We start from the raw sequence: 13,469 nt of genomic DNA, 5'->3' as shown, positions 1-13,469 counted from the left end.
AAACTGATACAAGGATCTGTAAGATGAGATGGTCATACATGGTAACTATAGCCAGAGGTTCTTTTTTTCTCCACCCTAATACACTCGAGAGATAGAACAACCAATGGCAGCAAAACTTGGGAGTGCCAACACTTATGAGAGGGGCATGGGGTTGGCTTTAGTTTCCCAGGTAGTGCTGAAGTGTAGCTTCCCTCCTTTGCACGTCACTGCTGTGGAAAGTAGAGTCTACAGAGTCAGAAGAATGGCTAGCTCTGGGCTAGCTTGTGTCAGCAATAAGGGGCTGCATAAACCGCTACAGGACACACTCATGCTGACTCAGGGGGCAGCCTCCTCCAAGGCCACTTTGTTGGTCTGAGTATGGTGTCCACTCTTGGGAAATTTAGAGAAGGTCCAGGCAAGAAGGGACTCAAGGGTTGAAAAAAATACAATCTGCAACATAGACTCTTTCAAACAGATCTCTTTTTTCCTTGATTAAAAAAATGGAGTTAGTCCAAATTAGAAGTTGTTGTAAGATAGAAGGTTGAAAGTACTAAATGGCAGTCAAAAAACACATAGCCCAAATAAGTAAAAAGAAATTAAGATGAAGTCATTGGTATTTTTATGAATTTATGAAGTCAGCGTGGTGTGTGGTGTTGGTGCAGCTAAAACCTATGTACTCAAGTTTAAATTGCAGGTTGATTTTTATGCCCATACATATTTAAGTCAATTGCTTTATCCTCATTTGGAGTTTAGCTTCCAACCTTGCACGAGATCTTGAACTTAATCATGTATTCTAGAATTCAAAATACTAGCTGAAAGCAGTAAAGGTTAGAAGACCTGGGTGCTAGTCCCAATTGCACTGCTGAGTAACTGTGACTCTAGAAAATCACTGGAACCCTGTGAGCTTCCATTCGCTGATCAGTGACATGGAGACCATAGGACTTGCCCCAGCTCATGAGGATCTAGCCTAAAGGAGGCTTGCTTGTCTTAAAGCCTGACACAGGTTCCCCCGAGCTTATCCACTATGTTCTTTCTGGAAGACGAACCCATAAGCCCACGTGAAGGGGGTGGGGGGAGCAGGCAGTCCGCATTTATCGTGCTTCTCTTGTGTGCTGGAACCTGTGTTGATGTTTCATCATATGATTCCCTTTAATCCTCCTGGCAGCCCTGAGAGCAGATGTCAGCATCTTGCTTTACACATAAGACAACCGGGGCTGCGGGGTTGGAACAGCTTGCCCCGAGTCCCCCAGCTGGTGGGAGAGAGGGCTAGAATTCAAACCTAGGCCCATCTTCCTCCAAGAAGCAAGTTCCTTCCTAACTGTCATGCTGCTGCTGCCATTTCTAAAAATTAAAACACTAATCAGAATCAAGTTGGGGGGTTGGGTTTGGATTCTCAGGCTCTTGCAACCCAGCAGAGTGTGCCTTGATGGTCTTGGAAAGTTCTCTTGAAGTTTTTGATAAAATGTAGCCAATGAAGACATACAGCCTCTTTATTCAAGTAGAGGAATATTGATAATTGATAAAATTCTTATATGAAAATAGACAGAGTGGGTCACTAAAGAAACTCAAAAATATCCAGAAACCAAGACGGGTTTCTAGTTAGTAATTTGAATGTTCTCTGAATTGAGTAATCAAGGGGAAAATTGCTCTTTAAAAAAGTACTTTACTGTGTGTGGTTTTAATGAGATAGTAATTCAGAAAAGAATTTAGTTTTCACATTTGTTGGTGGACTTTCTAAGAGAACAGGAGGACAATGGCTAGTACTGAAACGGGTGTTGGATTTGTGACCAGGTGCCTCTTCAGCCACGTGCTTTCAGTCAAAGGCCCCGACCATCCACTGCCTGACATCATTTCAGCATTCAGTTCATGTCGCAGCATGTCTCACGTGTGAGGAGAAGAACTTTCTAAGTGTTTTGATGTCTAAATTATAAATGCCTTTTTTATAGAAAGCAAGCAGCATTGAAGCCCTAAGGATGTTAGGTAAGAAAATGTCACATGATACTGCTCCGAATTGCCCTTGCCAGCAGTTCTACTAATAAATTCAGTTAAGATCCCAGAGCTACGTTTTTTTAAAGCTACTAAAGGAATTGGTTTTTGGCACCCATGAGCTCCTTGGCTGTTTCTAAATGCTGCCAGAGTTGGGGTGATGTTTGTTTTCTCTTTGTTGTGGTGTTTACATGCCCTGGCTTGGGCCACAAGTGAAAATGCATTTGATGATCTCCTGGTCTCACCCAGTCCCTAATGATGTTTGTCTAAACGACAACACCCAGTTTATCGCCGTTGACGCTCCTGCTGCAGTGTAGGACCAGGCTGAGGGTATGGAGTGTGTGCTCTGTGTGGCAGTTGGGGGCGTGAATGGCGAGATTGGGAGCCTTCTATGAAGTAAATTTCCTCCTCTAGTACCCAGTTCTAGAAGCACCTTTTCGTGTTCTCTGTCTCCCATAGTGCCTTAATTTAGGAGTCAGATCATAAATATTCATTGAATCAGAGAATCTCAAAACTTGATATTACCTCCCTTTAACTCTAATGCTGGACTTGGTCTTAGGAGCCCAGATCTCTCAGCCTTGACAAGGACAAGCTTATGACAATCAGATAGTGTCATCCATGATGAGGATGACCGGTTGCTGTCAGGGGCCAATTTACATGGTATTATTCACGCATCCCTTTGTAGGTTTGACTGTGACTTGATTAACATAGCAGCCACTCTTCCAGATATGTGGCTTCCATAGCATATTTAGCAAAATGCATTCGTATTTCTATTTTGTTCACCATTGTCCCGAGCACTGTATGTGGATATGTTGGACGCAGTGGGGCCTTTCAGGAAACAGCAGGACGATTCTAGGCAGAGCATGACAGGTCTTTAGAGGGACGCGCCTCCTCTCACCCAGGCCCACAAGCAGACTGTGGACTGAAAGGGGGAGCCATGAATTGAGCGTTGACAGCGGGCCACGGCTGTCCAAAGGCTCAGGTGGTTGTCAGCCATAAGTTTAGCTCAGCTCTTTGAGTAATTTGTCACGCCTCGCTCGGCCCCTGCTGGGCCAGCACGTGCCAGCTTAGTGTCAGAGTGCCTGTTCACCAGACGGCCACTCAGGCCTAACGTCCTGCTGTTCCCCGGACCAGCGGCTTGCTGGGGCCATGCACGGAGGGCCGAGCCGTGGCGACAGCCAAGTGCTGTGCAGAATAAGCGTGTTCATAATGAGACGTGAATGGCATTAGTGGGTCCCTCTAGAATTGGGCCTGAGTGAACGCCTCTCGCTGAGGAAGTTTGGCAGCCTATTCGTTAAGGCAAGTCACCAGGAGTTCAGCCCACAGTTGAGAAACCAGCTCAGGCTCACGCTGTCCAGGCCTTAGGCTGTTGTGACCATCTCTATAAAAGATTATAAATCATCAGCGGGGCCACTTTTGAAATCTTCCAACTCGTTTTCCCTTTTTAAAGTTGCACAGAGCAAGCCTAAAGAGAATTCTGGAATAGCGCTGCCCAGTAGCTCTTTCCACACGATGGGCATGTTCTATATCTGTGCAGTCCAGGGCGGTAACCCCAACCACATGTGGCTGTTGGGTCCTTGAAATATAGCTAGTGGGACAGAAGAACTGAATTTCTGTTTTTTTATTGTAGTTAATTTAAATTTAGATAGGCACATGTAGCTCATGGCTACCGTATTGGACAGCACAGCCCTATAGAATGCCCCTGGTTTCCTCATGGTGGAATATCTCTCTCTGAATATAATTAAAGGAGGAAGAAGAGCCTGCATTGAGAAATCCGTGTACATACTTTGGCAGAAGAAAATAGAAAAATATTTTCCTATTTTAAAACACATGCTTATTGAAAGCTAATTGGAAGGACATAATTTTCACCAACTTATATTTTTAAGGAGGCTATTTTGAAAAAATAGTTTTAAAATATAGTGAGAAATGCTAGAATTACTTTTGCTCTTCTGGAGCTGCAAATAATAAAGTGCTGGTGATCCACATTCCCTATATTCCTGGAGAATTAGCGTGATTTTTAACTTTTGCATTGATCATGAGGAAGGGGAAAATGAGACGTCATGCCGACTTCCCCAAGTGTTAATTCATAAAGTCGTAAGTGGAGTGCCTCCATCCACTGTCGAATTGTTCTGACGTTATCCTGTTATTGGAAGTGCATGATTCACCTTCCGAGGAAACAGAAGCCACACACAAAAGGGGAAGATTTGCTTTCTGCCCTGTGAAAGGCTGCCACACGCAGGGGTCCTATTAAGACAGCTGGAAAGTTGCTTCAGTGTGTTACGCTTGTAAGTTTTATTGGTGACTGGTTTTTGATTACACATTTGAATGCGTGTGTTCCAGACTGCAGTTTTAATTAAAAGGCAATAGTCTTTTTTTATTGCATTGTACACTCTCTGCTAGATTCTCCCAGTTATTAGTTCTTATTTTCTAGTGTTCATAGCCTATCTTGGCTTGAGGCTCTGGTGCCCCTTCAGAGCATACCTTCCTGGCCTTCCCTCTTCCCAGGGACGTGCATTGTCTTATTTTTTTTTAAAGTGTGTGCAGCATCCTATCACCAATTCTTTCTTGAAGTATCAATTCATTTTATCAGGAGACTGAGAAGAACATTTTATCTTCTGAACTAGGAAGGGAAGATAACGCCCCACAGTTGTCAGTGGAAAGAGGTGCTGTCAAAATCAGGGCATCTGTTTTTGTTTGTTGGATCAACCTTAATGATCTTGATGTGATTCTGTAACTATTGGTGTACGTGGTTTTTAGTGATGCTAGTGTTGGATGCAGTTGAAGTCAAAGAGAAATTTAAGTCTCAAAATCAGAATTTTATCATTAATTATGACTAATATTTAATTCTTTGGCAGGATGTTAATGGACTTGCAAGGTACTTTTTTCCCACACAAATGTAAAAGTTGCATAACTGTTTAAACAAGTGAACTATGTCGTTGTTACAAGTGTCATTCTACACATGCGCTTCTTTCCTTAACTGGTTACTGCAGCTACGAAGAGCGAGCTCTGTATCTTGAAGCAATAATTCAGAACCACCGTGAAGTAATGACATTTGAGGATTTTGCAGCCCAAGTCTTCTCTCCCTCTCCCAGCTCCTCCCTCAGTGGAACGGGTGAGTGTCTACATTATTCTTCCCTCACGCGCGTAAGACGCACTCGAGCAGCAGATGTACACCTGTTTTTCACAGATAAATGCTTGCAAATTTAAGAAGAGCATTCTCCCTCTGAATCAACTAATGAATATCAAAAGGAATGATGACATTCATTTTAATTTGTTTTGTATCCGAGCTGTTCACTCAGTTCTTTTCTTCAGCTATCCTGTTAACCTCCAAATCTAGCAAGGTTAATGAACTTTTCCTCAGTAATGTGCTCCAGTTCATTCAGGAGTGTGGGCTTCTTGCTGAGCTGGGAATATGTTGTTTAAAAGCGATGCCCGAATCAGTGCTTACTTATCAAAAAAGAGTTCCTCACAGTCGAAGCCGTTGCTACTAATGCTAAATGGGGATTATGCTGCCGAGATACTCGGGTCAGGGATTAATGCAGGAGAAATGGAAGGACAGTGTCCCCTGGTCCATCATTACAGCAGTGCAGCGTGTGCGCTTTCTCTCTGGAGTGGTCGGTGTCACATGGACAAGCCTCGGACCGGAGCAGCACCTGGTGTAGAAACTGTTTAGAAACTAGCTTACAATCATTTTCATTTATTCGGCCAATGGAAATTTCAAAAATTTCCGTGAATATCCTTGTTTTTACTCTTTCTATATTTCCAATTTGAAAAAAAAATTTGTACTGCCGCTTAAACTGATTATATGATTACTGTGGTTTTTTTCCAAAGTATAGAATTACTTGTAAATTTCTGTGTGTAATTACAGATTAATTGCCTTTCAGAGAGTAAATGGGATATTTAGTCAACGCATGTTGAAATTCTCAATGAGGGGCTTCCTTCTTTTTCCACTGGTGTAGACATAACTATTAGAGAGCTTAATAGATTTCTAACCTGTGTCAATTGTCTCTAAACACTGCCTTACTTCTCCTATTCTGACTTGTTAACAAATATCTTACACACAAAGTGAAAAAAATTAAATTCAGTGAAATAAATCACTTACAAATAAAATCAGCCATGCATCATTGTTTAACATCGCTGGCTTCAATCCTTGCCTCTCGGAGCTTTGTTGGGAGATAAGAGGGAGAGGCTTGCTCTTGCACAGGGAGCCAGGAGCAGCAGGCAGAAGGTCTGGGAGATAAGCAAGCTGGCCGAGGTAGAGCCGCGTGATTTACATAATCACGCCTCTGCTTCCTGGTGAGGCGTCAAGAAACACAGGGATGGCCTCTATTGATCTTTGTTGAACTGGAATACTAAACAACATGAGAAAAGCTTATAACTTAAAGCTTTGATTAATGTTTCTTACATTAAAAAAGTAGAACAGCTGTGAGTTGAATTCTTTTGTACACTCTGCCAACATTCTATCTAAAACCAAAAAAAAAGAATCAGTTTCAAGGGAAATGAAGATTTCATACCCAGGCTGGCTAGAGGTTTAAAATCATTTCTAATTTTTAGGTGAAAGAAAGATCTGTAGCAAAGCTAATTTTTTAAAGATCTCATTCAGCTTTTTCCTATCATCATGAGATATTGAAACTTAATTTTTCAGTGCAGGGTTTTGGTTTTTTTTTTTAACTCTTGAGAAAGCTTTTTGTTTCTTAAATTAAAAGAAATTAAAAAATAACTAAATATTTACATTCCTTAACTGTTACATTCTTAAGGCTCATGATTAAGACGTTATTGAGAGAAATATTGGTGAACTTTATTTTCTATGTATATTTTAGCCTCCATATAAATTAATTTGATGTTTTCCAAAAGGTCAAAATTATTTAAACCAATTCAAATGAGTCAGTGTGTAGGTAACGTCTTAAGTGACACTCCAAGGAGTAATTGGGATTTTTTAAGACCTGCTATTTGGAGAGGATTGCTGACAGGCTTCTCCAGGAAGATCGCATTTGCCAAAGTCACTTAACAGATAAAGGTTCTGACAGTTCGTACGAGTGAGCATTGGAACCTGTGTAAAAGGAACATGAAACCAAAGATGGGGTATCAAGACAAATGCTGGTCCTTCCTCTTTTCAAATTATTAACATCAGTATTACATTTCATAATGTTCAGGGTTAAGGTATTCGGTGTTGAATGATAAAATTTTTTTATACACGTATCACATCAATCCATGAATGCGATTTTAACTCTGGGCATAACGTTCTCTTTTAACACTTTGCATATCTGCCCACAACAATGATTAGGAAGGAACTAGAAATGAACTTGATTTGAACCGAAGTTTGGGGGCAGTGCAGTGAGGGCAGAGCATCTCTGTACCACATACAGAGACATTTTCAGAACCACATCCTCTTCTCATTTACTTAGTCGTTTTGCTTTCGAGGAATCTCTATCCCTGTCTGTTACCACTTTTAGAGATGAAAACATTTTTCATTTATTCATGGTGTTTTCTATTTTCTTGGGACAAGTATATCAAACCCAGATGAGCCAGCCAGCTTAAACTAAGAAATTGAGGTGAGGTCTGCTCTTTCAAGCAACAAGCCAACTGGAAAAATTGACCGGCTTAAGCTGCCACAGTGCACTTAGGACCCAACAGACCCTCTCGGCCAGCAGTGTCATCAAAGCAGGCCTTGGGCTCCTGCTCCCATGCATATGCACAGTCTGAGGAATCAGGGGCTCCCAGGTTTTCTTTGTGTCCTCGCAACAAGGGGCTTTGTCGTTAATGCAGAAGGAGAATAACCTGAACGCTGTATGCATTCCACGCTGTACCAGTAGCAGCAAGCAGCCCTCATTTCTAGAGGGAAGGCCTCTCATGTCAGCCTTTAAGTCCTGGGTATAAGTAAGAGATGTGCTAAGTGGGAGTGGCCTGTGCCCAAAGATGCTCTTTCCTCAGACTCTCCCTGCCCCAGTGCTGTTGCTCGTCACCCACAGCAGCCACAGAGGGGCACACTGGCCAAGTAAACGGGCTGCTATTCAGGATGCACTGTCACCCCCAGATGAGGATGTAGGGTCTTTTGTGTTAGGTGAATAATGGGTGCTCAGCTTTTTTAAAAGAGGTTTTAAAAAAAAAAACCTATTTTTCCAGTCAGAAAATGTTATTTTAAAACACCACCTGCCTCCTATCTATTCCGCCCATTGCTTGTATTGATGATGCCCGGTGTATAATAGGTATTTGAGCTGCTTTTTTACCTAGCCTTATAGTTTATGTTCCTTTTGATTCCTTACTTATTTACCAGCAATAAGTAGCCAGTGTTAAAATATTGGCCGCAATTAACACACACACATATATATGTGTGTACATATAAACCTATATTTTATATATATATATTTAACACACACACACACATCGGGGTAAGGGAGTAAGTTTGTGTTTTCAAGAACGTTTCCGAGGAAGGGGGGCTGGCAGAGAGGCCTTTCAAGAGTTAACTGGAATGGGCACCCTAGACTGCTGGGAGGGACTGATGTAATCACTGCAGCTCACAGCCAAGTGCATCTGTTCACCATGAGGTCATTCTTCTGCATGCTAATGATCTGGAAAATCAAGTCTAATGTTTGACATTATCCGAAAGGATATAAATAGTATAAATCTTTACTTTTTGAAAGCTGCTCTTATAAGACAAAAGGAGAAAAAAGAAACTAGCTTGGACTTGAGATTTTTTTTTCCAGAACTACTTTAAAGATTGTTATCTGGACCTTATATCTTGGAGGAATCCACTGGGGTCTGTTGATAAACGAATCCCCAAATCACTGTTACAGTCACAGCTAGCAATTTGGTAGTTGAGGACTATAAGTATGTCTAATTTGATATTTAATTTTAAGAATTTCCAAGTACCTTGGTCAGAAGTTGATAAAGATGGATTTTTCTCAAAGAATGTCTAAAACCAAGTTACATGAGGGATTCTTCTCGAATTGACTGCGTTTGCTGAAGATGCCAACACCGTTTATGATTCCCTTCTACTTTAATATTGCTGTAGGGAGCCAGCAGAGGGAGCACAGATCTTTGTTTATTTGTTAGCCCTACATAAACACAACATTTGATTTCTCCAAGATATGGTCAGAAACACTTTTTCCTTCATGATAGGCTAGATTGTAAAGTCTCCAGGATTTAGAACAACTGGGAGAAAATTCCTCACTAGGCTCCGTGAGATTCTGCCACTTTTAATGTAGGTCATATTTGGAGCTTAAACCAGATTAGTCTGAGTCGGTCTCAGGATACTGCTGCCACTGCTGCTATTGTACAAAACTGCAAACTTTCCTCTTTCACGCTCAGGAATTGCACAGATGCCCTCTTGCTCACCTACCTGATAAAAAAGACTTTTGTAATTTTTTTCTACAACAAAATCATTATATTAACTTCACAGAAACTATCAGAAGTCTCTGCCTGATGTTACTGGGTCATTCTGGTGCCAATAAAATCTCCTCATAAGACTGCAGACACATAACACGTTGGTCCCAAAGTGAATCTGGCGTATGTCAGTGCTACACAAAGTACTTTTATGACTCACCAGCCTTTGCCTGGAGGAGTAAAGTTACACCCAGCATTCACTTGCTAAGACCTTGAACCATATACAGTGGTTACATGTGCCAGGATGTTGCAGGCTTGTCATTCTGCACACAGATCCCAACACGGCCATTTCACTGGGCAGTTAGCAATCAAGTTGATCCCCAGAAACAGTACGAGGTAGACTCTAACTCTAACCCCCAAAAGATGAAAGATTGTCCCCATTCATTGAGGTGATCGTGTTATAGAGTCATTCAGTGTTTCCTCTCTCTCTCCTTCCCTTCCTCCCTCCTTGTTAAAGTGCTCTTAATAAGGTTTTGATTGATATCATTTCTTATGTATTAACCTTCCTCATAAATTTGCCGAAACCAGCAAAGAACCTCATAGAATATAGAGCTAGAGGAGGCTTCACGAGATATCAAGTCTAACCTCTTCACACCAATTTTGAGCCAGCTGAAGACCAAGCCATGAAGGGACAAGCAAAGGCCATGGGCAAGTGACAGCAGGGCCAACTCAGCCCTCACCACTTGTTCCACATTCTCTTTTCTTCCACAAAGTAGAGTCAATGCAGGTGTTAGTGACATCATCCAAGGCTCAGATAGTTACTGACTTCCCCTACTTGGTAAGCTGCCACCAAACATTGGTTGTCAGTTACAGAGGTTACAGAGTTCCTAACCAGCCAATTATAAGAGACTTTTTCCATCTACACAAACCATGTAGCATCTCTCAAACAGCCTGTTCGAGAAAGCTGTACCTTCCTCATTGTTGTTCTTCAGAAAGTCTTCATGAGATAAGAATGAAGTTTGGGAAAGACATTAACATTACCAGAAATATAGACAGCAGAAGCTCAGATTACAGAACTTCATATATGATGTTGTGGTTATGGTTATTCCTATCAAGATGACACTTTATAAATTCATTGGCCAGCACACTGGTGTGATTGTGATAGTCTGTGGGGTTACCTAGTAGTTGTGGCTGCAAAATCCTTTAAGGAGTCCTCTCATTCCCTCTTCTAACCAACCAGATGGAACAGATGAGGGAATTGAAGCCCAGAGTATGCACTGACTTCATTTTGTCAACAGATGTGCATCACAGGTCTCCACATGCTCGTGGTAGGTCAGGCTCTAGGTGTTCAGGCAAGTCATCCCAAGGCCTAGAGGGGCTTCTAATGTTCTGGGGGCTAGGAACACAGCTAGGATCCGGGACCAGAGCCTGTGCAACCATATACCACAGCCGAACCCTGAAGTAAAGGCAGATGTTGGTGCCCATCAGCAAACCTTTGACCCTTTATATCCCATTACCAGGGCTGGCACACTTTCCTCCCTTGGTACTTAGTACAGCCCCAGCTTGCCTTCCCTTGCTCTTCCTCCTCACATATGGCCACTCCAATCTCTCAAATTCCACTCTTTTCCTGTCTTCCCTTGCTCAACAAGGGAACAAGAACATTCCACCTGGAGCCAGCCTCCCCAGCTGCCTTGGAGGCCCCTCACAGGGAGAATGTACTCTCAGGAGAGAGTGGGTTCTGCAGCCAGACAGCCGGTGTGTTCCAAGCTCATGCATGTGGCCTCAGCCAGGTTACCCATCGCTCTGCAGCTCAGAGTCTGATTCTGTAAAACATATCTAATAATAGTACTTCCTTAAAGTGTATTCTTAAGGATTCAATAAGTTAATACGTGTAAAGAGATGAGGACAGTGCCTGGCGCACAGGGAGCCTTCAGCAGATGTTCGCTCTGCTGTCATTCTCACCCACTCTGCCTGTCCAGGTTTCTCCCTGCTCCGTCCTGTGCAACCCTCTGCCTCTTCCCGCCTGTCTTCCTTCTGTCTTCCATGCTGAGCATGATCCTTCCCATTTCTCCTCTCTCATCTTGGAATACACCACTGGCTGCCCATCACCCTGTCTCCTAGAAGGGGAAGTGCAAGGCGGGGGCCGCTACATGTGGAAATGCTAGCCTAGTGCCCAGCCTGTGGTGACAGTCCTATAAATCAGAGCCACGGCTGCTGCTTTTTATTAATATTAAAGACCAGGATTAAAGCTTAGAACTCCATTCAGATCATCCAGAAGTTTCCCTTAAATACAAGTTCTCTTATCTTACTGTCTATTCAAGAATTCAGGGCTACCCCACTCTACACCCTCAGCACACTTGGCTATAGCTGAGCAAAGTGTTACCACACGCCCTGTAAACAACTACCTGCCCCACACAGACGCTTCTTCCACCCCAGTAACCCCTCCCAGACCCAGCCCAAATCTTCCTTCCCACATAACTGACTCAATTCTGACCCCCTTTGCATATGACATTTTTTTTGACACTTAAAATGTATTCTTCCTGAAAAGATGACAAAGCATCCATAGGAATTTTTTTAACCACCCATAATCCCGTCGCCTGAACCCAGTGGTGCTGGCTCCAGCTGCATACTGAGTCACTTGTGAAGCCATAGGGATCCTGAGCTGCGTCCCTCCACCAGAGATTTGCACCAGAGATTTGGGGTTACTGGTCTGGGGTGTGGCCTGGGCATGGGGACTTTCTTTTGAAAACTCCTGAGGGCATTTTAATATGCAAGCAGGACTGAGAACCACTGTCCTAAATCAAGGCATCTCTGTAATGTTTAGGTCCTCAAGTTAGTGCCATCTAACTTGTCATTACTTACATCTTGATTTTTCTTAGTGTATGTCTTTGTCCTGTGCATGTCTATTTCTTCTATCTCTAATGGACTATAAATTCTTTAGAGAATGATACATATAATTTCTTCCTTATAACATGGGAATAGGAGTAAAAGAAATACAGACAGAAAGGACTCAGGCTGTTGCTTTAAGAGGTACCGGTGTGTCTCCAGACCACAGATGTGTGTTGTGCCTGATGCAAGATGCAGAACAAACACCTGTAATTGTGTTTCATCTGCCTCCCTCCCTTCCCGGTCTCAGTGCAAGTGGGCCAGTGATAAAGAATATGGCCAAAATCCGGTGTGGAGAGAGGTAGGGGAAGCCAGAGAAGCCTGGTTAATCCACAGACTGGATAATTCAGTTTGAATAACTGAAACTTGATTTGGGATAGTTTTGTAAATGCTGTCAAGGGTTTTAAAGAGAATTCTCAATTGTCCTGGTTAGCACCACATTTTGCCTCATACTTATTCATGCCTTTTTCCTCAACACTAGTTTACTCTCCTCCATGTAAGCTCTGGAAGGGGTAAGAAAGGGATGAGAAAAAACATTTGTTCCATTTGATCCTCTAGAAAATGATGGTGCTACATGTCAAATATTGCCATCTCTGAATTGGCCCTTCCCGTCCCTCCTCTCCCCTCTGCTGTCCTCTCCCCTTCCCTCCCCTTGGCAGCTGCCACCAAGCAGGACTGTGCTGGGCCTTTTAAGGGAACACAGAGGCTCTGGAGACCTTGTGCTCTGTGTCTCTCCTTCTCTTCTGGAGCTTGCAGTCTTGTTAGGCAAAAGCAGATACTCATGAACCACCAAAAATGGCTAATTGTTAATAAGCCCAGATCAGTTAGCTCCAAACTATAACTACATGTCAAAAAGATACAGTCCAAAAACAAATAAACAAAAGATATAGGCAGCCAATAGTTTGCGTCAGTTAGGTTGAGATTTCCCTGAGATGGTCCGTGCCATCTGCCTTGTGGGCCTGGGAGAGAATGAAAACTTGTTGAATATGTATTAGATAGTCTACTAAGCATCCTGCCAGTCGCTTTTTAACTTTCCTGCATTGGCTAAGAATTGGGACGTCTGAGTGCTGGAAGGCCCGTGGACGAGAAGAGTAAGAGGAAGGATAGTAAATGTGGGAAGAGCAGAGAGGAAGAAGTGAGTCCTTTCAGAGCCCATGTGGGGACCCTCCTGCCCCTGGGCCTGGTGCAGAGAGTGGGGGTGTTCATAAGTTCCCAGAAAAAGAAGGACCTGAGATTATTCATTATCAAGTATTGACGTTACATTTAATTTGTTCCTTTGGAAGAACTTGAAGATA

The 13,469-nt window shown here is 42.8% G+C and overlaps 1 protein-coding gene across 8 annotated transcripts in view; it reads left to right on the top strand.

Moving 5' to 3' along the window:
• The window catches only part of RALGAPA2 (Ral GTPase activating protein catalytic subunit alpha 2), a 310,483-nt gene that overhangs the window by 279,885 nt on the left and 17,129 nt on the right, over positions 1 to 13,469 (top strand). For all 8 annotated transcript variants that reach the window (XM_087445685.1, XM_087445686.1, XM_087445680.1 and 5 more), the window contains one exon: positions 4,956 to 5,077. In XM_087445685.1, coding sequence (XP_087301811.1) covers positions 4,956 to 5,077 — 122 coding nt within the window. The remainder of the gene's footprint in view (positions 1 to 4,955; positions 5,078 to 13,469) is intronic.

The sequence above is a fragment of the Ceratotherium simum genome, chromosome 21, assembly GCF_057802395.1.
Source record: "Ceratotherium simum simum isolate JZ-2026a chromosome 21, ASM5780239v1, whole genome shotgun sequence".
In the NCBI taxonomy this organism is placed as follows: Eukaryota; Metazoa; Chordata; class Mammalia; order Perissodactyla; family Rhinocerotidae; genus Ceratotherium; species Ceratotherium simum.
This window is presented reverse-complemented; position numbering and strand designations above follow the sequence as displayed.